The following is a 24,910-nucleotide window of genomic DNA, read 5'->3' on the forward strand; positions in this document are numbered from 1 at the left end:
CTACCTCTTCCCATCATAGACATCCCTTTTAGTAGGATGGGGATGGATCTAATTGGACCCCTAGTACCCTCAACGAAAGGTCATATGTATATCTTGGTTATGGTTGATTATGCCACCCAATATCCCGAGGCCGTTCCTCTCAAAAGTATGACAACCAAAACCGTTGCCCAAGCAATGATAAACGTTTTCTCTCAAGTGGGTTTTCCACATGAAATACTCACAGACCAGGGAACCCCCTTTATGTCTACTCTTATGAAGCAGGTGTGTAAGACCTTGGGTATTACCCAAATTCGAACTTCGGTGTACCATCCACAGACAGATGGTTTGGTGGAACGGTACAACCGAACCATAAAAACCTTATTGAGGAAAGTGGTACAGGACTCAGGAAGAGATTGGGAGCAGAAATTACCCTTAGTATTATACGCTATACGAACCCATGAACAGGCCTCAACAGGGCATAGCCCATTTGAGCTCGTCTTTGGAAGACAACCTCGGTCCCTTTTAGATATGGCCATTGAGACATGGGAAGAGGAGGCAGAAGAGGGTGGGAGACCATTATTAGAATATGCTCACAACTTACGATCTCAACTCCAAAGTTTGTGGGAAACGGTGAGACTAAATATGGAGCAAGCTCAACAAACCCAGAAACAGTATTATGACCGAGAAAGTAAGTTAAGGGTTCTACAACCAGGAGATCAGGTTCTAATAATGCGTCCCACCTCTGAACAAAAATTGATTGCAAAATGGCAGGGTCCATATCGGGTTATACGCGCTGTTTCTCCTGTTACCTATCTGATTGAAATCACAAACAATCCTCAGAAAACTCAGATTTATCATATAAATCTCTTAAAAAAAAAATGGGAAGAACCAGACAATTTAGACACTTCCGTAGAAATGGTCCGATTTCTCTGCCCTAGCAGAAATTTGCAAATTGAGTTTTGTCCCACAGAAACCAAGGGTGAGGAGGAAAGACTACCCGAAGTAAATGCGTCATTAACAAAATTAGAGAAGGAACAGGTGTATAGCCTTCTAGAACCCTTCCGAAAGTTTTTTTCAGTAGTGCCAGGTAAAACCCCCTTGATAACCCATAAAATAAGGACAACACCGGGTAAAATTGTTAGGTTGCGACCGTATAGGATTCCCGAGGCAAGGAAACAACTTATGGAGAATAAAATACTAAAGATGTTAGAATTAGGAGTGGTGGAGCCTTCGACTAGTCCCTGGTGCTCCCCGGTCGTCCTGGTGCCGAAACCTGACGGTACCATCAGATTTTGCATTGACTTCCGCAAGCTTAATGAACATTCAATGTTTGACACATATCCCATTCCTAGAGTGGATGACGTCTTGGAGAAACTGGGAAAAGCAAAATATATGTCCACCTTAGATTTGACCAAAGGGTATTGGCAGATTCCCTTAGCCCCAGAAGATAAAGAGAAAAAGGCTTTTTCTACGCAGTCCGGGCTGTATCAGTTCACAGTGCTTCCATTCGGACTGCATGGAGCACCCGCTACGTTCCAACGATTAATGGATAGACTTTTAAAACCATTTCAATCCTTCTCAGCAGCCTACCTAGACGACGTAGTTATCTTTAGTGAAACCTGGGATGATCATCTCCTCCATCTCCAACAAATATGCCATACCCTCGAAAACGCGGGTTTAACTGCCAACCCTAAAAAGTGCGTTATCGGAAAACCCAATATATCCTACTTAGGATACGAAATCGGTCAAGGGACTTTACAACCACAAACTAAGAAAATTATCGCCATTCTAAATGCACCCAACCCTAAAACAAAAAAAGATCTACGCTCGTTCCTCGGATTAGTCGGCTACTATCGTAGATTCATTCCCGACTATTCCACCCTTGCAGCCCTCTCACAGATCTTTTGTTTAAATCGCACCCTAATCGCTTAGCCCCGTTTTCGGAGCACCAGAAGGATAGCTTTGAGCAATTGAAGTACTATCTGACTCAAGATCCCATACTAAAATGCCCAGATTTCGCTAAACCCTTCCATCTATACACTGATGCTTCTGATGTAGGGTTGGGGGGAGTACTGGCCCAACCCGACGAGGAAGGCAGGGATCACCCGATAGTATATATCAGTAGGAAACTATTTCCCCGGGAACGTAACTATCCTATCATTGAAAGGGAATGTCTGGCTATTAAATGGGCTGTGGACTCTTTACAATATTACCTGTTAGGTCGCCCTTTTATTCTTTTTACGGATCATGCTCCCCTCACATGGTTGTCCACTCATAAAGATACAAATTCCCGAATTTTGAGGTGGTTCCTTGAACTCCAACCATTTTCCTTTCAGGTCCGTCATATTCCAGGACCACAACAGGCCCCGGCTGATTATTTGTCACGGTTCCCAGGCTCTACTACGGTCCTCAAACAGGACCGTTCATGGGGAGAGGTGTGTGACCGGGTATGCCCGGCACCGAGTAATTCAAATGACGTATCGGAAGGCTCCGATACGTCATTTCCGCGTTTCCCCGTTGCCGGGGAAACGCAACGGGACCGAGGCCGCCACGCGCCGTTGCCAGGGAAACCAGTATGGTTTCCCGGCACAGAGGAGCTGAAAAAGAGGACGCGCAGCAACGAAGGGTGAGAGCGCGATGGAAAGAGAATCTGGAAAGGACGACGGACGAGGAGAAAGGAACCCTGGGGAGAGAGGAGAGACCAAAGGAGGAGGACTACTCCAAGAAGGGACCATCGAGGACGGGAGGAAGCGGAGACCCAGGAGAGAACGAGGAATCTATACTGGACACCCCGGGAAGAGGAGATAGACCGGAGGAACGCCATAACGCCAGCCACGGCCCTGGAGGGTCGTGGCTAAGCAAGGTACGGTCCTTTTGGACTCCAGAAAGGGGCACAAAGTTATAAGGGACTGGGGAGGGGATATAAAGGAGGGGAAAAAGAGGGACAGGAAAGAGATCACCTGGGCCACTGCATGTGAGACACTTTTCCCCTCACTACGTGTGGACGCCGGTCAGGTCATTCCGCAACTGTTCACCAACACACCCCATCCTTATTTTGTTTTCCCTATTTCCCCAGTCAGAGAGAGAGAGAGAGAGAGTGGAAACTGGTTATACAAAACCCATACTTACCCCAGTATTTTCTATCCTTCTATTGCCGGTACTGTTCTGGATCCACCTGAGTGAAAACACCAGGACTGCATCTGAAAGAGAAAACAATTAACAGAGGACATTAAGCAAACCGGGACTAAATTGCTCGAGAACATAATTGAGAAAGAAATCAACATCACCTTAAAATAGACATTCTATGTACTTCACCATTTTCATTTGTTTAATAAACCACTGAAATAAGCACTATCACCACCTCTCCATTGTGTTTATACTGTTCGGCCTGTCACACCTCCTTTGTATCTTCAGACATATGGGGCCTGTGAAAGTGTTGGAAAAGTCTGTCCCAAGTCTTGCTTTGCCCCAGATGACCTGCTAAGGGTATGTCATGTGCAAGTGTCCACAAATAATCTCTGTACTGCAGAGGTACTACCAACCTCCTAGTGGCACCAGGTCTGAGTTCCCTTGCTTCTGAGTATAAGAGGTTGTCTTCATAATACACCTTGTGGGTGCCACTGACATCCCCTGCTTCCTGAAGGACAGCTTGCTGTCTTAACCCTTCCAGTGTGGGACAGGTTTGCTGTGCACTACTGAACTCCTCCCTGGCAGCCCCCATGCACCTTCCAGTTCAGCTGTATCAGCTTTCAACTCTTCAGGTGTAGGTTCTACCAAGGGAGGGGATTCCTCCTCCTCAAAGGGGAAATCCTCTCTGGAGGGTGGAGTAGGGGGCAACTTTTTGCCCTTTTTATCTTTGGATTTGGGAGCCTCTTGGACCATTGTTCCGGCTCCAAGATTCCTTTTCCTTTTTGCTTTTTGGCCTGAGCCCTGGTAAAGCAAAAATATGAACATCACAAAAGCAAAGCACAAATATTCTCTGGAATGCCCAGTGTTGTTGCATGGGCCTCCAACTCCACTTCAGCCCAAGCTGAAGTCTCCAAGTCATTCCCCAAGAGACGCACTACAGGTGTCTGTGGAGACTACAGCCTTCTTTGGGCCATTAAACACTCCCCCAGCTGAAATCAACAACTGCCATTGGGTGGCACACAGTGTTGTGGTGGGCAACTGTAGGCCTCTCTCTGAACACCATTTTTCAAGGGCAGCTGCCTGTACTTACTCATGTTCAGGGGACAGGCAGCAAGGGTGTCAAAATCAATGCCCCTGTCTGAGACTAAAACAGCCTCAGTAGTGTCCCTAACTAAGCCAGCCCCCACCACACTTCCTAAAGTGAACCCAGCTACACCCTTGGAATGGCTATTGCTGCCTGACCCACCACTACTGCTGTTACTAGGGACACTAAGGGTAGAGGTGGGGGTTATACTGGTGAGTGGTTTGGTGCTTTTCTTCGAGCAGGAGCTGTCTCCTGGCCAATGGTCCTTGTTCCTACAGACATAGCACCAAGGCTTTTTGGACCCACCCCCAGATAAATTGTCTGGGCTTGATGAAGACTCTTTGGGTTTGTTTTTGTCCCCTCCCTTGTTCTGAGACTTACCTGCTTCCTTTTTCTTGTCTTTGCCCCCCCCCCCCCCGCCACCCCCCACTTCTTCATCCCCGTGTGAGCTTTTCTGCTCACCCTGACCCATTTTATGCCTTCTTTCCCAATTCTTGGGGAGAGGTCAGATCTGAGTCTACCAAGTACTGGTGTGAGAAATCAGACACACAATTATTCAATATATGCTCTCTTAAAATCAGATTGTACAAGCCCTCATAATCACTGGCTTTGCTATCATGTAACCAGCCTTCCAAGGCCTTCACAGAGCAGTCCACAAAATCAACCCAGTTCTGGGAGGACTCTTTCCTGGTCTCCCTGAACTTAATTGTGTACTGTTCAGTGGTAAGACCAAACCCATCCAAATGAGCACACTTTAAAACTGTGTAATTGTCAGCATCCTCCTCTCTGACAGTAAAAAGCCTATCCCTACTTGTCAGAGAAGGAGAGCCAAAGGATAGTAGCCCACTGTCTCTGGATGTAGGAAGCTGGCTCTCTATATACTATATCAAAGTGAGATATAGTGTGCACAGAGTCCAGGGGCTCCCCAGAGGCTTAACCGAGGCTAAAGTAGATAATACTAATGCTCTCTTTGTGGTAGTGTGGCCGAGCAGTTAGGTTTATCAGAGGGTAGTGCAAAGCATTTGTTGTACACACACAGAAAATAGAAGAAGCACACACTCAATTACTTAACTCCACAACAATGGTTTTTGTGTTGCAAAAATATGTTTTCTTGTTTTATTTTTAGAACACAATATTCAATTTGCAGGTAAGTACCTTAAAAGTTTCGTATTTCACACAGATATCAACAGTACTTTGTTTGAAATAGGTAAGTAATACAGTTTTTGAATTGTTGGGAAAAGGATGTTTTAAAAATGGACACTCCTGGGGGGAAGTAAAGTTATATCTGTTTACAGTTTCAAGTTAAACCCAAACACCCACCACCAGCAACATGGGGCCGGCCGGGTGCAGAGGTCAAGAGACAGGGGGTACTCTGCATCAGGCCTGCGTGCAGGTAAATACCACTGTACACAAATAGTTTCTAGACCATGCTTTGGTCCCCCTTCTTTTTATTCTTTTTAGTGTACAACACTGCATTGCACACTCATGTTTACACATGATTTTGTCTTCCCACAGGCATGAGACTTACCATGGTCTCATAACTTTGGCCCTCTCTATAGCCTACTATCAGCAAGTGACTCAACATACTTTTTAGGCATACTGCGCCTACCTTTGTCACATTTCTGGTACTCTTTAGATCGTGCTTACTCCTAGAGTATGCATTCTACACACTTGACTCAATGTTTGTTTCAATGACATTACTATGCGTTCTGTCACCTAGGACACATCGGCAGAGGGTGTTTTGACCTGTCTATTCAGTTAATAGGTGTGTTTTCACTATCTACTCCTTACTATCTGTTTTTACTTATTGGTACAGGGGTATCTTGCCACCTTTCTTTTTCTTCGATTTGGACACATGCTTTACCTTTTTGACTATCACTTTCCATTGACCTATGTTATCATCCTTAAACTCTTCTGGATAGGGATTGGTTACTATAATTGTTGTATATATCTTGCAGCCTCGAAAAAGTCACATGTTGTTACGAAACACATGTTGGCTTGCCTATGTTACGATGCTCATCGAATGGATACGATGGCTGTGTTTATGGAACAATGATCATTCGATGGACTTAATATCTATGTCTTCCAATAAAAGAGCCTACCGCAACTGAACTTACTTGAAGGACTTGTTTATTTACAAACTCTTTTGAGTGCTGCGGTGTCCTGGGACAAATTGTTATTTTTCTAAGTTGGCCTCAGATATATTCCTTGTGTTGCCTCTGTGAGTACAAAAAATGCTTAGGACTACCCTCTGATAAGCCCAACTGCTCGCTCACACTACCACAAAGTAGAGCATTAGTTCTATCTACTTTTGAGTCTGCAAACCAGTTGGGGATCCACTGGACTCTCAACACGGTGAACTTCTTTTTAGTGCACCGTATAGAGAGCCAGCTTCCAGCAAAGGAGATCTTTTTGCATCAGCGAAGCTTTGGTTTAGTTGTGTCACAAGAGTGGAATTGCATCCGGAATCATAGGATCATAGGCTCATCCTATCATCCCTCCTCGGATAGGACACTTGCAGCATAGCTATCTCTTTTTAATGAAGCCACGTAGTAGCTTCTGTCTTTTCATGAGAAGTTACAGCCCTGGGTATTTGTGGTCAGGACTGATAATACGATGACCGTGAAATATGTAATTTTTAGACCCCTAAGCAAAATATACACTTGAGTAAACTCTGGTGACATGTGAGCCAAGGTATATCTGCTATTGTAGTATCTGTTTCAGTTAGGCTTTATGACTGGTACGTCCGTGCGTATGTATATTCGACTCTGTCTCTTCTTCCAGTTATCAGCTGGTCAGTATTATTGTCAATTAAATGCCCTGATATTATCCTGCTTGGAATCAAAAAAGTAGTAAGTAGTCAAAAACATATATCTTCTCAAGCCACTAGCTTGATCATCAACGTCTGTTACAAATAGAAAGAAACAGGGATCCAACTTGCTGTTTTTGGCCAGCAACTGAGGAGACACTAACTACTAGCCACAATAGATAGAAACTACTGGCCACAAACTTTATGGGCATTCAAATAAGGATCAAATATTTATTTTCATTGTTGGAGAGGACTAAGAACAAGCAACGTCAGAGGCGCATTTCAGGACACTTGGAATTTGTGAATAAATCAGCATTGCAAGACTTTTGCCCAGTCTATGCGATTCTTCAGAACAAAATCAACACAAGAGAGACAACAAACCATGTTCACAGAATTGGAAGTAGAAATCAGCATAATCCGAGTCTTCCTCATGCCTTCTTTTCCTCCATCCGATCATTCATTGGTCCCTATTGGCATGTTGTTCCTTAGATTTCTGGTTCAGTAGGTCTGGCCTATGACCTGGATGGTTGTCCCTTTTATGGTTGATTCTGGCTATCAACCTATAATATAATTTTGGCTTCTTCAGCAGTTGGTACCTCATGTGCTTTGTCAATGAAAGTGAGTCTGAATGGAAATTCCCACCTTTCTAATGGACACGTCTACCTGCAAAGTCCTTATCTTTAAAATGGCCCCAAACGCCAGATTGTATCCCACGAATTATTAAGCAATGCTCCCATGCACTGGTGGTTGGCACTTTGTGGCTCTCTGGTGACTCTGTACTGCCCTGGAAGTGACAGAGTAGAGCTGTATAGAAGTACCACACCAGCACACTCACATCATTTTCTTTCTTTCTATCCCTTATGATGTAGATTTGGAGCCCTGTCCTGAGCTACTTTTTTTTTTATCCAATGATTCAAACTTCTCACACTGTGAAAGGCAATGATGTCCCCACCAAAAATTACCCACGAGTACAAAGCCCCTCACAACCTGGGACCAGCCTACATCAACCACCGCCTGATTTTCCACCAACTCCGCTCCCCCACTGTATCGGCCCATAGCCCGCTTCTACAGAAGCACCAGTGAAAGACGCTCTTTCTCCTACCTCACAGCAAAGGCATGGAACGACCTCTTGCTGCAGCTCCTTACCCACCCCATCTTTACTGGAATTCTGAAAAGCACTCAAGACCTGAATCTTCGACTGAGCCTACTGCACTCTGCAAGTGCCTGGATATACTTGTGGGTGATGAGCAGCACTGTACAGATCAATTGATTCAAACTGTGGTAAGACTGCAGGAAGTATATATTGGTCAGGGACCCACATGAGGTCAGTCACTGGTGCTTGGGTTAAGGCAGCCCTTAACTTACTGAACAGGTGTGCCATGGCCAATTTTGGACCAAGAGGTGAAGCATATGTCCTGCTCCTTCTCAAAGTTTTTGGCCCAGTTGCAGTCCTCATCTCAAGGCCACTGGACTCCCAATTGAATTATTCTAGTAAGTACATTTCGAAGTCTTTCTACAAACTGTAGAACGACTCAACCCCATCCTGCCACTCAAAAGTCTAGTGAAAAGATGCAAGAGCTTTAAGATGCAGCTCACATCCCTCCAATGTCCCCTAACTCCCAACCAGCTCAGCAATTTGTTCTGACTTACCTGTCTGTTGCCAGCTATCTGATAGCTGCTTTCAAAGAGGCCATGCTCATTTTGAGGACTCACAGAGCTATAGGGTCTCCAGTAAGACTTCTGCTGGTGGATCACCTCTTGGCACAGTTTGCCCCTGTGTGGTCTGCTACCAGGTGTGTGCCAACAAAGACACTGACTTTCACACCCACGCCTAGGTACACACCTGTATGGGTGCTGACACTGACAGTGCAAGTCAATAATCCGATCCTAATGCGGATTCCTGACCCCTGACTAATGTTTGCTCTGTCCAAACCCTGTGTTGTGCTATGGTATTAGAAAAATGATCGAGGTGGATGTACAGCTAGATTCAAGTCCAATACCTCTGCCCTGATAAAAGTACTAGCACGCAATTCATTAAATTTTTGCTTACTATTTGGACCCAGTGTAACAAGCACCCTATGTCCCTCAACACACTGATTATGATTAGGAAGGGGACAGGTTGCTCCCCTTCATTATACTAAGCATTCGTGGTATGTAGGCCTAAAAATTGCCAATGGACTAAGCATAATTCCTGAATTAGAGTTAAACTCTTCCTCTGGGTCCTCCATGGATGAAAGCGCTTTGTATGTTCTGGTGGCTGGACGGGCTGCTGAAACTCTATATTTGAAGTTACCCAATATGTAAGTGAAAATAAATGTATTTACTCAGACTCTTTAATCAGAGCAAGCTTCATCTGACCTATTTTTGCCATTAAACAAAGAACTTACTAATACCTTTCTGGCTATGTGGTCTAAGCTGTGCCCATGCCTATTCGTCAGATATGTATGACTAGGTAACATAGTCTGGCTGCCTATGATCTGGAATGCCTAAGTACCAGAGATCGGAAAGCTTGATTTACAAGTGTCCGTAAGCAAAGTTAATCCAAGTTTCTTTCCAAACAGGTCTCCTGATAGGGAGTTGAAAAGAACTGGTGTTTCCAAAACCAGTCTAACACTCAGATCCAGTAATTCAGTTTGTCTTCTGGAGAGGTACACCCACACACTATTGGACTTTGTCAGCAACATCTTGCTGGCCATCCTGGAGTACCTCAGGGACGCATTAGCTGTAACAGTGTGAGTTGGTCATGATGCTGCCAAGTATTTGTTCTGAGCTGCTCTGGACGCTACCAACTGCATTGGCAGTGCTAATGCCATCGGTGACATGCTCTGAAGGCACATCTTGATGCCATCAAGATTCTGGAGACTTGCATGCCTCCTAAATGGACATGCCTTTTGATGACTCCAGGATATTTGAGAAGAAGGCTAATTTGCGTAGAAAGATACAGGGATAGTCACACCACAATGCAATCTTTAAGGCTTTAAACACCTGCTAAGCAGTGTCTGCATCTGATGACGGCTTTTAACCTCAGATTCCTTACCGTAGAATTATCGTCAGGCTGGTTCCAGAAATTGTTTGTGGGAAGTACCTCTGTGTGCTGGTAGGTGGCAGCGTTCAGCTCTGCATGGCTCTGTCAGTTCTGGATTTGATGTGTGCAGTGCCTATATAGGCGGCACCCCAGCACTCTGACACCCCCTCTTTCCACACAAGTCAGTTTCAGATCCAGACAGAGTTTTTTTTCACTGAACATTTTGGAAATGTTGTTAAAGTTTTTTTAGATCTTTCTCCTGGTGTGGCAGCCATGTCCACTAGGAAAGCTGGCTTTAAGCCCTGTGGCATCTGTCACCCAACAGATGTTTGTGTCTGACCTGTATCTTGTTTACTTCTGGTGCCTGGAGTGCGACCATGACACGAAGACCTGCGTCGAATGCAGCGCCATGCACCCTGAGGAACAGAGGGAGCAGTCCCTCAAGCTGCTTAACGGTCGACATGTGAAGCAGCAGCAGTCTCGCTCCAGGCAAGAGTAAGGTCTGGGGATTGGTCGTTGAGCCATTGATCTTCATCACAGTCAAAGTTGTCTGGGCTTTTGGGTAAATCCCACGAAACAAAGAAAAGTAAGAAGTCAAAGAGGTTTTCAACTTCACCCTATCTGTTGAAGTTATTCAAGGAGGTGAGATTGTTGTCATTCAAGGCCTGGCTCTGCAGTTGACGGTACGGAAAGTGTATATCCCAGGGGATTAATTTACAGACTATCCCAGACTCCAAGCCTGTACCACAACACCTAATGGAGTCCTTTTGAGGCTGCAGGCCTCTTAAGTCAGCAGGGACAGCAGTCTTCAATTCATCCTTTCTTTTTACAGCAGCTACCAAACTGTCTAAGTTTGCCCTTACAGGCTTATGCCTGGCAGTAGTAATCCTCCCTGGCTGATGATCCATCATGTTGGACAGGTCACTCTTACAAATTATTCATAGTGGATGCCCCCTGCCATTCATCTGTCCCCCACCCTACTTTCCTGCTACACCACCATGACTTTCAGAGGGTCACTCCTGCAACTTCCACATTCTAAAGAAGGGCAGGGGCTTTCGTCTTATTTTACAACACTAACCACTGAATGTTTTCCCTAGGAAAGATATCCTTAGAATGTTCACGCTGGCTCTGATCCTGTCTTATCTAGACGCAGTAGACTGGATGGTGTCCTTGGACTTGCAGGACACTTAATCCGTACACCTATCCTGCAGTCTCAAAGGTGTTACCTGCGCCTCATCGTGACCTAGGAACACCTTCAATTTACCATGCTCCCATTTGACCCTTGTGTTCACAAAAGTGATGACAGTGTTGGCTTCCAATTTTTGGAGGTTGGGGGTCAAACGTATTCCCATATCTTGGTGACTGGCTGCTAAAGGTAGGCTTGCTGTAGTCAGCCATATACCATCGCTGAACAAGAACTTGAGTCCTGACATTTTTAGGTTTCACCATCAACAATCTGAAGTCCCAGCTGAGTTCCACCCAAATAATTCATTTCAGTGGGGCACTTCAGTGGACCGTGGTGTCCAGGACCATTCGGGCTATGATCCTGATCTTTAGGTTTCAGTGGTGGTTTTCAGTGAGAATGACTAAGGCTTCTTGGTCTCCTGCCCTCTTGTATCCTCCTTGTTCTGCAGTGACACCCCGGACCACAGTTGTCTCAATATCATGGACGCCTCTCTAACTGTATTCAGGGCTCAAGGAATTTGGCACAGGTTTTGCTTTAGTGGCTGACGGATGCCCACCTAACCTGAGATAGGGCACTCTTCCTCCTGCATCCCGAGTTCAAGGTGGTGTCAGGTGCATCACTACTGGGTTGTGGAGCGATTTGGGAAATGTGGAGCTCAGAGGCTTATGACCTCAGATGAAGAGTCAGCTTCATAGCAGTCTTCTGGAGCTTCAGCAGTCCATCTGGTTATAAAAAGCCTTTCTGCTGTCCGACCAAGGAAGTCTGGTACAGGTCTCTGGTTTAACCTTGCCTTCCTCTAAGATATATGCTATATATTGAATGGAATATTCTAGTCAGAAGTTACATTCCAGAAATGCTTGTAGTGTCTAGTAACATGTTGGAAGTTCAGTAATAGATCTACTAAAGTTGAGGTGGTTTCTATAGGTCATGTAAGAATTCAATAAAACAGGTTTTCAGAATAAGCCAGATAGAAACATTATAAAATATATATCTTATTTTCCAACACACTCTCTAAAAAATCTTTCATTGGTTGACAGATAATTTAGTTTCTAATAACCTGGTATCAAGCTCAATCTGAAATGTAGTTCTTTAGTCATTGCTTGGAACTTTCATAGAGTGGATGGTTATGTGAGCCTTCCTTTGTGCAGGGAAATGTTAGTAAGGCAGGCGGACTTGGACATTTTCTCCTCCATTGCCTGAGTGTAAGGACACCTGACCAAGGAAGGATGGCGAGTGTGCCTGGTTTCTTTAGTGCGACGTCCTTATGCAAAGTGTTATGTTCTAGTCTTGAATGCCAAATTCTGATTTCAATCAAATCCTTTTGTTTGGTTCTCGACATTGACCTGTTTGAAGCAACAAATCAATGAATAATGCAGTTATTTTACTTTCTGAGATGCTCTGTGTCTTATTTGCACAAATACATTGTTTCAGCATGTCATTTAAACATTGGACTGCTGTAATAGTCTGTACCTCGATTGCCAGCTGGCAGCCTGCTGAAGCTAGTGTCCAGAACATAGCTGTTAGATTACTTTTTCAGCTTTTGAAATTCAGCCATGTCACACTGCTTCCAAGGCAACGTCATTGGCTAGTGATCAAACATAGAATTCAACTCAAAAGTATAATCCACAAAACCTTCTACTGGGGAGTGAACAAATATTGCTTATCTCATCTTTTGAATAGTTTTTAACCTTCTAGTGTGCTTTGATCAGAAATGCAGCTCCTTATTCACATCATCAGAATTATCAGTCTACAGCATTGGTATTTGCAGTTGCTTGGAGTGACAATAACTGTCAACGTATTTCCTCAACTTTATCAAAAACTAAGCCGGAACCACATGGAGTAGAGTACGAACTGTTTCCACAAAGTGGTGGTAGGACTTGTGCTTCTATTACCATACTGTAGCTTCAGGTTTTATCTGCCAGGTAGCAGTCTTGTGCAAGTCTTTCTGGTTTCTATGCTGTTAAGATAGAATGGAATTGGTTAGACCCGACACAGCATTTTTCGCATTAATGAGCGAGGCACCCAACAGTATAATCTAAAGTATGGCAAACCTCTCTGGCAGCTAAATGTATGCAGGATTGATTGCTAATTACATACCCAGTTGCCACCTTAAATCGTTGTTCACCTGTAATTGTTGTCTCAAACATAATCCGCATAGCTTCATTCACTGTCACCTACCACATACCTGGTAAGGTAGTATTGTGACCATTTACAGGGGCCACCATAAATGTTGCCTGTCATCACTATGCCATGGACACCGGTTCTGTGACATGCAAGCTGATCTTACAACATTCATGAACATTTTATTCACCTGATCAGTTTGATCTGTAATTATCATCTACCTCCCATTCATTTCTGCTTTGCAAACAAAGGGGCTGGACATAGCCTCACAAAAAAGTTACACACATGTTGTAACTTCTGTGCTGTTGGTCTAAAGCCCTCTGGAATATTGTCATATTATTCTGAGGTTGTTGAAGAACTACTCAATGAATATTCATTGTTTTGCATAGATGACTGAGCTACAGGCATGAGGTGATGTTTCCACGGTTGGCCTTTTTATTTGTCCAGTTGTAAAATAGGTTAATCGTAAGTGTTAGAGATTCTCACACATTTTGAATTAAGAGTGCATTGGGGGATAACATTACAGAAGTTACTACAAGTGGGAAATTTATTCGTTTTTTCACCTGCTAACAGATCCCAGAGAAATGTGTAGAGATTGCTGTTTTGATCCAGATGTCAGAAGCACGAACCTCAAGCCTACCAGTGCTCACTTCAGATGAGCTGACACAAGGAATTCAACAACAGAAAGAAAAAAATGCAGACTCTGTGCGGTAAGTGAGCATGATTTGAGCATATTGAATAATATACGAGTCTGCAAAGTGTTAAATTCATAGATGGACTACAGTACCATCTTATTATAAAGGATCTAGTGCAGAATCTTCCACTAGCTAAACTGTGTCCTTATACGTGGACAGTTAATGTTGCTGCGGTTTGCTTACATCAGTTGCCTGCCATCATCAGTTTCCATCTTTCATAAATGGCAGCCAGCTGCTTTACTTGATTGTAGTGTTCCTTTTGTGGCACTGTAATACTTGCAGGATTTAGAGATGTTGTAGAATAGCTGTGCATATGTATTCCTGAACCTGCTGTTTTGTACAGTGGTGTAGCTATCAATGTGCCAGGTGCAGTGGAACCAAGCCCAAAGGCATGAGGGCACATAGCACCCCAATTATGTGCCTCAAATGTACCCAACTAAAGAGCAAGGGGTCAGTTTCTTTATCAGTTTCCTTGTGTGCTCTACAAAAAAGCAAAACAATGCAATATAATGCAATGTAATGTGTAATATTGTCCTAGTTTTACGCTCCTCTCCTCTTCCCTCTCGCACCCTGGTTTCTCTAAACTTAATTCATTCAAATATCCTGAAAGATGTGTGCAACACCTCTTGTTTGTGATGCTTCTGTTGTAACGAAAAGCTCTCAGTATAACCCTCATCTACTTATTGGGGCTTGAATTGTGTTATGTCAGATCCCCCCCCAAAAAAGTATAAACTCCCATCATTAAAATCACATCCAAACAGTTTAGCATCCAGGCTGCATTTTTCTTGTGCATCTTTCTTTCTCTCCCTCTCTGCTCCTGGCATGTTTTAGCACAGTTATAACAACAGCTTTATTCTAATCCTTCTCCTGGTAGCTCACATGGTAAACAAAAGGAGCAAAATCAGAAATGGCATATTCTGCCCACTGCCCTAACACCCAACGCTGCAATTCTTCCATACTAAAACTCTCTCCCCACTCTGTAATTCATAAAGCTATGCTTCCCAAACTGGTCTTCACTAGTCTGGCCTACCTCAGCCTGTACTGTGCAGCCCAGTAACACCAACAGAATACAGAAAGTTGCAGCCACGTTTTGGGATGGGAATGTCTTCTAGATGGTATAGGTTTAGTTTACCTCTGCCCTACATACCTGACTCTGTGTGGAACTGCTATCCTGTGTTCTATTTTGGCTCTGGCTTCATGCTAGCATAGTGTGTCCACAAAGGCCTAGCACTGTCAGTGTGAGGTCCAGGACTTATCTTGTGACTGAGCCTGTCACCAAGTGTGCCCTCTTATGATGGCAGTGGAATACAGCCCATGCCCTGGGTAAATCATGTACTTCATGTAAAGCATGGTTGCAGCATGAATTGTAATATGTTCATACCATATTCTCTGTCTGTGAGAGCGTGGTTCCTGATCCTCTCCTCAAGATTTATGCTGTTATATGTAACCCAGAGCCTTGCACTGACATTCTGTATGTATATAGACTGTGTCTATGTGCGGTTTGTGTCACATTTAGGGTATTGTGACTTGTTTCTGTGAGCTGAGTACAGACACCAGCGTCATCCATTTTGGCTGCCCTGGTTTAACATGGAGTAGCAACAAGGTAATGGATGGAATGCTTGAATTAATGTTTGCCACTGGCAGTCGCTTGAGCTGCATCCCAATCCATCATCTGGGCCCACATCCCAGTCCATTGTTTTCACCTACCATGCCACTTCAGTTTAGACCCAGGAATATGCAGGTCAGCTCCTTATGGGAACAGTCCCGCCCGAACTGCCAATGCAGGTTCTCCCGGAACCGGAATACAAGCAGCCTAGAACTGGTCCTGGGTCCCCAGAACCTAGGACGAAACTGGTCCTGGGTTGCTTATGTTCCGGTTCAGGAAGGGCCTGGCTTGGTACCTCAGGCTGAACTGTTCCCATTGCAGCAGGGTCAAAACTGATTTGCATACAGCTGGGTTCACAACTGAGGTGGCATGGTGTGCAAAATAACAATAGACTGGGAAGTGGCCTAGGTAATTACCAGTGGTTGAGATTAATTAAAGCATTCCATCCATCACATTTTTGTATACTTTACTGGTTTAGCATTGCACGAGATTGAGGGTGAGTATAGCTTCACCGGACAGTGGGCGTATACTGCCTGCATTTCTGTGGCTGGAGGGTGGAAACCCAGACACTTAAGTGAGTACGGTGGAGATGGGACTTCCTTTAGAAATTCACGAGAGCCTTTTTTAGCAAAGAATTGATGTTAACTTCATCTTATAGAGACTTCTAGCTGCAGATTCTTTACCTTAAAATTTACTGGCGTCCGCTTCGAATCCGGAATTTTTTTGCTGAGCAGTAAGTACCCTGTGCGTGCCATCGGGTGCCATTGTTTGGATCCGCATGGCATCATCGGTGTCGTTGGAGCCGTCTGTGAAGTCACGGTCACCTGTAAAGGCACCACCCCGGTGCGCGTACGTCATTTCTTTTCCTTCCGCGCCAGTAAAGCGCAGGTCTGGATTCAACCTACCCTCTGCCTTTTTTGGCAGGCTTTTTTCGATCTTTTTGTCAACACTTTCTTGAAGCTGTGCGTGGATGACAGAGGAAGACAGATTCAAGGCGAGTGAGGCCTGCTCTCGCGCCATGTCAGTGACGGACCCCAATCTGGTGCCTCGACAGAGACCACGACTCGAAGTTGTGTTCCGACTGCCGGGCCACGGCCCCAAAAGCTTTGAGAGAGCAGTCTCTGAAGCTCATGGCGGCCCGGCAGTAAACTTCGGTTGGCGTGTGTAGGAATTTGGCTCTGTATATACTATCTCAAAGTGAGAGATAGTGTGCACATAGTCCAAGGGTTCCCCTTAGAGGTTGATAGTGGCAAAATTAGATAATACTAATACTCTATTTTGTGGTAGTGTAGTCGAGCAGTAGGCTCATCAGAGGTTAGCATTAAGCATTTGTTGTACACACACAGGCAATAAATGAGAAACACACTTAAAGACTTAACTCCAGGCCAATAGGTTTTATATAGAAAAATATATTTTCTTAATTTATTTTAAAACTAGAAGATTCAAGATGATAGGTAAGTACATAAAATGCAGGGTACTTCACACAGGTAAGCATAGAACTTTGATTTAAATCAGTAGTACACACAGGTTTGGTTAAAATGGCAATAAGCTATTTTAAAATTGGACACTGCAAAAATCAACAGTTCCTGGGGGAGGTAAGTTTGGTTAGTTTTTGTAGGTAAGTAAAGCACTTACACAGTCAGTCTCCTGGGCATAGGCAGCCCACCGTTGGGGGTAAAAAGCAAACCCAAAGCCGCAGCACCAGGAACACAGGGCTGGTCAGGTGCAGAGGTCAAAGGAGGGCCCAAAACACATAGGTGCCTCTGAAGAACAGGGGTGCTGTGGTTCCAGTCTGCTAGAAGGTAAGTACCTGTGTCCTCAGTGAGCAGACCAGGGGGATTTTGTAGAGCACTGGGGGGGACACATAAGCCCACAAAACACACAATCAGCGGCACAGGGGCCGCCGTGTGCAGTAGGCAAAGTAGATGTCGGGTTTGCTATAGAAAGCAACTGAGGGACCCCGGGGTCACTTAGGTGATGCAGGCAGGGCACAAGGGGGCTTCTCGGGCCAGCCACCAACTAGACTAGGATGAGGGCCGCCTGCTGGTCACTCCTGCACTGGTAGGTGGTTCATTTCGGTCTTGGGGGCTGTGGGTGCAGTGCTCGGTCCAGGCGTCGTGTTCCTTTGTTACCAGGCAGTCACAGTCATGGAGAGCCTCTGGATCCTCTCTGCAGGCATTGTAATGTCCGTGCAGGGAGGTCGTCTCAGGGTGTCCACGTCGTTGGAGTCACCTGGGCGCCCTCTCTGTGGTGTTTGTTGTCCTGGACTTGAGCCGGGGTGTTGGGTGCAGAGTGTGAAGTCTTACGCTTCCGGCTGAAAGGGAGAGTCTCTTTAAAAGTTGTTTGATAGTTGCAAAGTTGTTGCAGTTTCTGAACAATGCTGCTGTTCTCAGGAGTTTCTTGGTCCTTTAAGTGCAGGGCAGTACTCTGAGTCCTCAGAGGTCACTGGTCCAGCTGGATGCGTCGCTCGCTGTGCAGGTTCTTTGAGTTGGAGACAGGCCGGTAGGGCTGGGACCAAGTCAGTTGGTGTCTCCGTCGTCTCTGCGAGGCTTTCAGGTCAGCAGTCCTTCTTTCTTCAGGTTGCAGGAATCTGGTTTCCTGGGTTCAGGGTCGCCCCTAAATACTAAATTTAGGGGTGTGTTTAGGTCAGGGGGCAGTAGCCACTGGCTACTGTCCTTGAGGGTGACTACACCCTCTTTGTGCCTCCACCCAGAGGGGAGGGGGGCACATTCCTATTCCTATTGGGGGAATCCTCTAATCTCTAAGATGCCCTCTGGGTGTATTTTACAATAAATCCCACACTGGCATCAGTGTGCATTTATAGTGCTGAAAAGTTTGATACCAAACTTCCCAGATTTCAGTGTAGCCATTATGAAACTGTGGAGTTCGTGTTTGACAAACTCCCAGACCATATACTCTTTATGGCTACCCTGCACTTACAATGTCTAAGGTTTTGCTTAGACACTGTAGGGGCATAGTGCTCATGCACATATGCCCTCACGTGGTATAGTGCACCCTGCCTTAGGGCTGTAAGGCCTGCTAGAGGGGTGACTTACCTATGTCACAACCAGTGGGTTGTGGGCATGGTACTCTGAGGGGAATGCCATGTCGATGTAGTCTTTTTCTCCCCACCAGCACACACAAGCTATGAGGCAGTGTGCTTGTGCTGAGTGAGCGGTCTCCAGGGCGGCATAATACATGCTGCAGCCCTTAGAGACCTACCCTGGCCACAGGGCCCTTGGTACCAGGGGTACCATTTACAAGGGACTGTGTGTGTGCCAGGGCTGTGCCAATTGTGGAAGCAAAGGTACAGTTTAGGGAAAAAACACTGGTGCTGGGGCCTGGTTAGGAGGGTCCCAGCACACTTTCAATCATAACAGGCATCAACAAAAGGCAAAACTTTAAGGGGTAACCATGCCAAGGGAGGCATTTCCCTACACAACACACCCCCCCTCCCAAAACAAAAGAGGATGAGACTAACCTTTCCCAAGATAGTCTTTATTGTCTAAATGGAAGAACCCGGAAAGGCCATCAGCATTGGCATTGGAAGTCCCAGGTCTATGTTCCACTGCAAAGTCCATTCCCTGTAGGGATATGGACCACCTCAACAGTTTAGGGTTTTCCCCTTTCATTTGCATCAGCCGTCTGAGATGTCTGTGGTCAGTTTCAACTGTGAAGTTATTACCAAAAAGGTATGGTCTCAACTTCTTCAGTGACCAAACCACAGCAAAGGCCTCCCTCTCAATAGCACTCCAACGCTGTTCCCTGGGGAGTAACCTCCTGCTAATAAAAGCAACAGGCTGGTCAAGGCCATCATCATTTGTTTGGGACAGGACTGCTCCTATCCCATCTTCAGAGGCATCAGTCTGCACAATGAACTGCTTTGAATAATCTGGAGCTTTCAAAACAGGTGCTGTACACATATCTTGCTTCAGGTTGTCAAAGGCCTTTTGACAGTCCAAGGTCCAGTTAACATTCTTGGGCATTTTCTTAGAGGTCAGTTCTGTGAGGGGTGCCACTATGGATCCATATCCCTTCACAAACTTCCTGTAGTACCCAGTCAAGTCAATGAATGCCATGACTTGAGTCTGGGTTTTTGGAGCTTCCCAGTCCAGAATAGTCTGGATCTTGGGTTGGAGTGGCTGAACTTTGCCTCTACCTACAAGGTGTCCCAAGTAGACCACAGTTCCCTGCCCTATCTGACATTTAGATGCCTTGATAAAGAGGCCTGCTGCTTGAAGGGCCTGCAAAACCTTCCTCAGGTGGACCAGGTGATCCTGCCAGGTGGAGCTAAAGACAGCAATATCATATAGATATGCTGCACTAAAGGACTCCAAGCCAGCAAGGACTTGATTAACCAACCTTTGGAAGGTGACAGGGGCATTGTTTAAGCCAAAGGGAATAGCAGTAAACTGATAATGCCCATCAGGTGCAGAGAATACTGTCTTTTCTTTTGCTCCAGGTGCCATTTTGATTTGCCAGTACCCTGCTGTCAAGTCAAAGGTACTTAAGAATTCAGCTGCACCTAATTGTCAGTGAGCTCATCTGCCCTTGGAATGGGGTGAGCATCTGTCTTGGTGACAGAGTTGACCCCTCTGTAGTCCTCCTTTCCATCTTTGGTGTGAGGTTTGGGGACCAAGACTACTGGGCTAGCCCAGGGACTGTCAGAGTGCTCAATCACTCCCAACTCTAGCATCTTGTGGACTTCCACTTTGATGCTTTCTTTGACTTGGTCAGAATGTCTGAATATTTTATTCTTGACAGGCATACTGTCTCCTGTGTCCACATCATGGGTACACAGGTGTGTCTGACCAGAGGTCAATGAAAAGAGCTCAGCAAACTGCTGGAGGACCTTCCTGCAGTCAGCTTGCTGTTGGCCGGAGAGGGTTTCTGAATAGATCACTCCATCTACTGAGCCATCCTTGGGGTCAGTGGAGAGGAGATCAGGGAGAGGTTCACTCTCTGCTTCCTGGTCCTCATCTGTAACCATTCACATATTTACATCTGCCCTGTCATGATAGAGTTAAAGGTGGTTAAGATGGATCACCCTCCTGGGGGTCCTACTAGTGCCCAGGACCACCAGGTAGTTGTCCTGACTCTTCTTTTCTAGCACTAGGTAAGGGCTACTCCATTTGTCCTGAAGTAACCTGGGAGCCACAGGCTCCAGAACCCAGACATTCTGCCCTGGCTGAAACTCAACCATAGCAGCCTTTTGGTCAGACTCCCTCGCTCCTTTGAAAACAAACGACAACACCCGCACCATCAAGACCGCCCCCTGGTTCACCACAGAACTCCAGGCTTCCAAACAAGAATGCTGAAAAATTGAGAAAGCCTTGTGCTAAGAACCCTCAATGTGCAACTTCTCTGCCCTCAAAACAGCCATGCGCAAACCCCACCTACTCATCCTGACCACCAAACGGTCCTTCTACAAAGAACGCATAGACAACAACACATGCAACAGCAAGGAACTCTTTGCCATCGTCGAAGAACTCACCAAACCCAAATCCAGCACCATCGACTCTCCACACTCCCGAGACCTCTGCAACTCCCTCTCCAACTACTTCCACCGCAAAATCTCAGACATACACAACAGCTTAACATCATCAGCACCCACCATCACCACCACCGACACAACCAGCACCACAACACCCTGCCGCACCAACCAACTAAACACCTGGACCCCCACCAACGATGAAGAAATCGCAAAACCATGAACTCCATCCACTCAGGCTCCCCAACAGACCCTTGCCCCCACCACATTTTCAACAAGGCCAGCCAAATCATCGATCCCCAGCTCCGTGCCGTCATCAACAGTTCCTTCGACACCGCAACCTTCCCAGACGTTTGGAAGCACGCCGAAGTCAACGCTCTTCTCAAAAAACCCAAAGCAGACATGGAAGACTTCACAAACTACTGACCCATTTCTCTTCTCCCGCTGCCCGCAAAGGTCGCTGAGAAGATAGTAAACGCACAACTGTCTCGCTTTTTAGAAGAAAATAACATACCCAACGCCTCCCAGTCTGGAATCCGCAAGAACCACAGCACTGAGACCGCCCTCATCGCCTGCACCGACGACATCAGGACCAGAGTGGACAAGGGCGAGACCGTCGCCCTCTTCCTCCTAGACCTCACTGCAGCTTTCAACACTGTATCCCACCAAACCCTCTGTGCATGCCTTTTTGACGCCGGAATTCGCCACAAGGCCCTGGACTGGCTCACGTCCTTCCTCTCCAAAAGAACCCAAAGAGTTTGCCTCCCTCCTTTCCGGTCTACAACCACCAAGATCATCTGTGGGGTCCCCTGAGGATCCTCCCTCAGCCCCACCCTCTTCAACATCTACATGGCTCCTCTCGCCAACATCCTCCGCCCCCACGGCATCACCATCATTTCATATGCCGACAACACCCAGCTCATCATCTCCCTCACCAGGAACCCAGCCACTGCCAAGATTAACCTGCACGCCGGACTCCTCGACATCGCCAAATGGATGACAGCAAGCCACCTCAAATTAAACTCAAACAAAACAGAGATCATCATCTTTAGCCCCAACAAGACAGCATGGAACGACTCTTGGTGGCCCACCACCCCCAACACCCTCCACCCACGCACGCAACCTTTTCATCGTTCTGGACTCATCTCTCTCCATGACCCAGCTAATCAATGCCATATCATCCTCCTCCTTCAACACCCTTTGCATGCTACGCAAGACTTTCAAATGGATTCCTTTAGAAACAAGAAGAACAGTCACCCACGCCCTCATTCGCAACAGACTGGACTACGGCAACGCCCTCTATGCAGGGACCACAGCCAAGCTTCAAAGAAAACTTCAGCGAATCCAGAACGCAGCCGCAAGTCTCATCCTCAACCTCCCTCACCACGAACACATATCAACCCATCACAGATCCCTACACTGGCTGCCCATCAACAAAAGGATCATTTTCAAAGTCCTTGTCCACGCTCACAAAGCCCTCCACGACACTGGACCGCCCAACCTGAACGAGCGAGTAAACTTCCACATAGCAACTCGACAGCTCCGCTCCGCCGACCTCGCCCTCGCTTCAGTCCCCCCGCATCCAATGCACGACCTCTGGCGGCAGATCCTTCTCCCACCTCGCTGGCAAGACCTGGAACTCCCTCCCCATCAACCTACGCAAGACCAAGGACCTCCTAACCTTCAGAAAGCACCATAAAACATGTCTTTTGGAGCAGGAACCGCCACCCCCCCAGCGCCATGAGACCCTACCGGGTGAGTAGTGCGCTTAAGAAATTATTTGATTGATTGATTGATACCACATCTTCTGGAGTTGTTGGCTGGCCTCAAGGTTTTTGCTTGCCTTTTCCATGTACTCTGCCATCCTTGAACGTAGGCCTAGTACATAGTCCACCACATCTTGTTTAGGCTCATGGAGAGGTCTCCCAGCCTTCTTTTTCAAGTGCCAGTGGTCCCCTAACAGGATGGTCAAACAGAAACTCAAAGGGGGGAAAACCCTACTCTCTTCTGTGCACCCCTATGTAGGCAAAAAACAGGCATGGCAAGAGGACATCCCATCCCTTTTTGAGTTTTTCAGGGAGCACCATGATCATGCCCTTCAGGGTCTTGTTAAACCTTTCAACAAGACCATTGGTTTGTGGATTGTATGGTGTGGTGAACTTGTAAGTCACCCCACACTCATTCCACATGTGTTTCAGGTAAGCTGACATGAAGTTGGTACCTCTGTCAGAAACCACCTCCTTAGAAAATCCCACTCTGGTAAAAAAAAATTTTTTTTTAAAAAAGACCTATGAGTGCTTTAGCTACTGCAGGACCAGTAGTGGACCTAAGGGGAATTGCCTCAGGGTACCTGGTAGCATGATCCACTACTACCAAGATATATTGGTTCCCTGATGCTGTAGGAGGTTCAAGTGGACCCACTATGTCCACTCCCACTCTCTCAGTGGGGATCCCCACAACTGGAAGTGGAATCAGGGGGGCCTTTGGATGGCCACCTGTCTTACCACTTGCTTGACAGGTGACACAGGAGGTGCAAAACTCCTTTACCTTCTAAGACTTATTTGGCCAACAGAAAGGGTTGACTAGTCCTTCCCAAGTCTTGGTTTGTCCCAAATGCCGAGCAAGGGGAATGTGCGAAGGTCAGAATGAACTCCCTAAACTCCTGAGGCACTACCACTCTCCTAGTGGCACCAGGTTTAGGATCTCTTGCCTCAGTGTAAGGAAGCCCGTCTTCCCAATAGACCCTGTGGGTTCCACTGACAGTTCCTTTTTCTTGCTCAGCTGCTTGCTGTCTGAGGCCTTCAAGAGAGGGACAACTCTTTTGTCCCTTACAAAGCTGTTCCCTCGAGAGCCCACTGGGCCCAAGAGCTCAACCTGATAAGGCTCCAGCTCCATGGACTCAGTTCCCTCAAGGGATAGAACATCTTCCTGGGAAGAGAGGTTCTGTTTCTTGTGCTGTGTTGAAGCTGGTTCCCCAGTCTTCATTCCTTTTCTCTTGGAAGGTTGGGCCATTATTCCAGACTCCAACACTTCTTTTTCACCCTGAGCCCTGCTCTGTGCCCTTGTCTTGACACACACCAGTTCAGGGATACCCAACATGGCTGCATGAGTCTTGAGCTCTACCTCAGCCCATGCTGAGGACTCCAGATCATTCCCTAGCAGACATTCTACTGGAATTGCATAGGAAACTACCACCTGTTTCAGGCCAGTGACCCCTCCCCTTTCTAAAGTTACCATTGCCATGGGATGGACTTTAGTTTGATTGTCAGCATTAGTGACTGGATATGTCTGTCCAGCCAGGTACTGTCCTGGGGAAACCAGTTGGTTTGTCATCATGGTGACACTGGCACAGGCATCCCTCAAGGCTTCTACTCTATTCCCATTGATAAAGAGCTGCTGCCTGTATATTTGCATGTTAGGCGGCCAGGCAGCTAGAGTGGATAAATCCACTCCACCCTCAGAGACTAATGTAGCTTCAGTGTGAACCCTGATTTGCTCTGGGCACACTGTTGATCCCACCTGGTGACTGGCTATTACAGTACTAACTGGAGTAGTTGTTGTTGTGGGACTTATCTTGGGACAGGCCTTGTCTCCAGCTTGGTGTCTATGCTGTCTACAGTTTTGACACCAGGCCTTCTTCGGATCAAAGTTTTTACCCTTATACCCATTTGTGGACTGTGAAGAGTCTCGGGCCCACCCTCCAGAGCAGGTTTTTGGGGCCCTCTAGAAGACTCTTTACTTTTGTCCTTTGATGTCTCACCACCCTTCCCCTGGGGGAGTCTTTG

The 24,910-nt window shown here is 46.3% G+C and overlaps 1 protein-coding gene across 1 annotated transcript in view; it reads left to right on the forward strand.

Moving 5' to 3' along the window:
* PSME4 (proteasome activator subunit 4) overlaps positions 1-24,910 on the forward strand; it is a 1,396,200-nt gene that overhangs the window by 641,325 nt on the left and 729,965 nt on the right. The window contains exon 29 of the mRNA XM_069234194.1: positions 13,907-14,043. Within this exon, the coding sequence (XP_069090295.1) occupies positions 13,907-14,043 (137 nt within the window). The remainder of the gene's footprint in view (positions 1-13,906; positions 14,044-24,910) is intronic.

This window comes from Pleurodeles waltl, chromosome 5 (assembly GCF_031143425.1).
Source record: "Pleurodeles waltl isolate 20211129_DDA chromosome 5, aPleWal1.hap1.20221129, whole genome shotgun sequence".
NCBI classification, from domain to species: Eukaryota; Metazoa; Chordata; class Amphibia; order Caudata; family Salamandridae; genus Pleurodeles; species Pleurodeles waltl.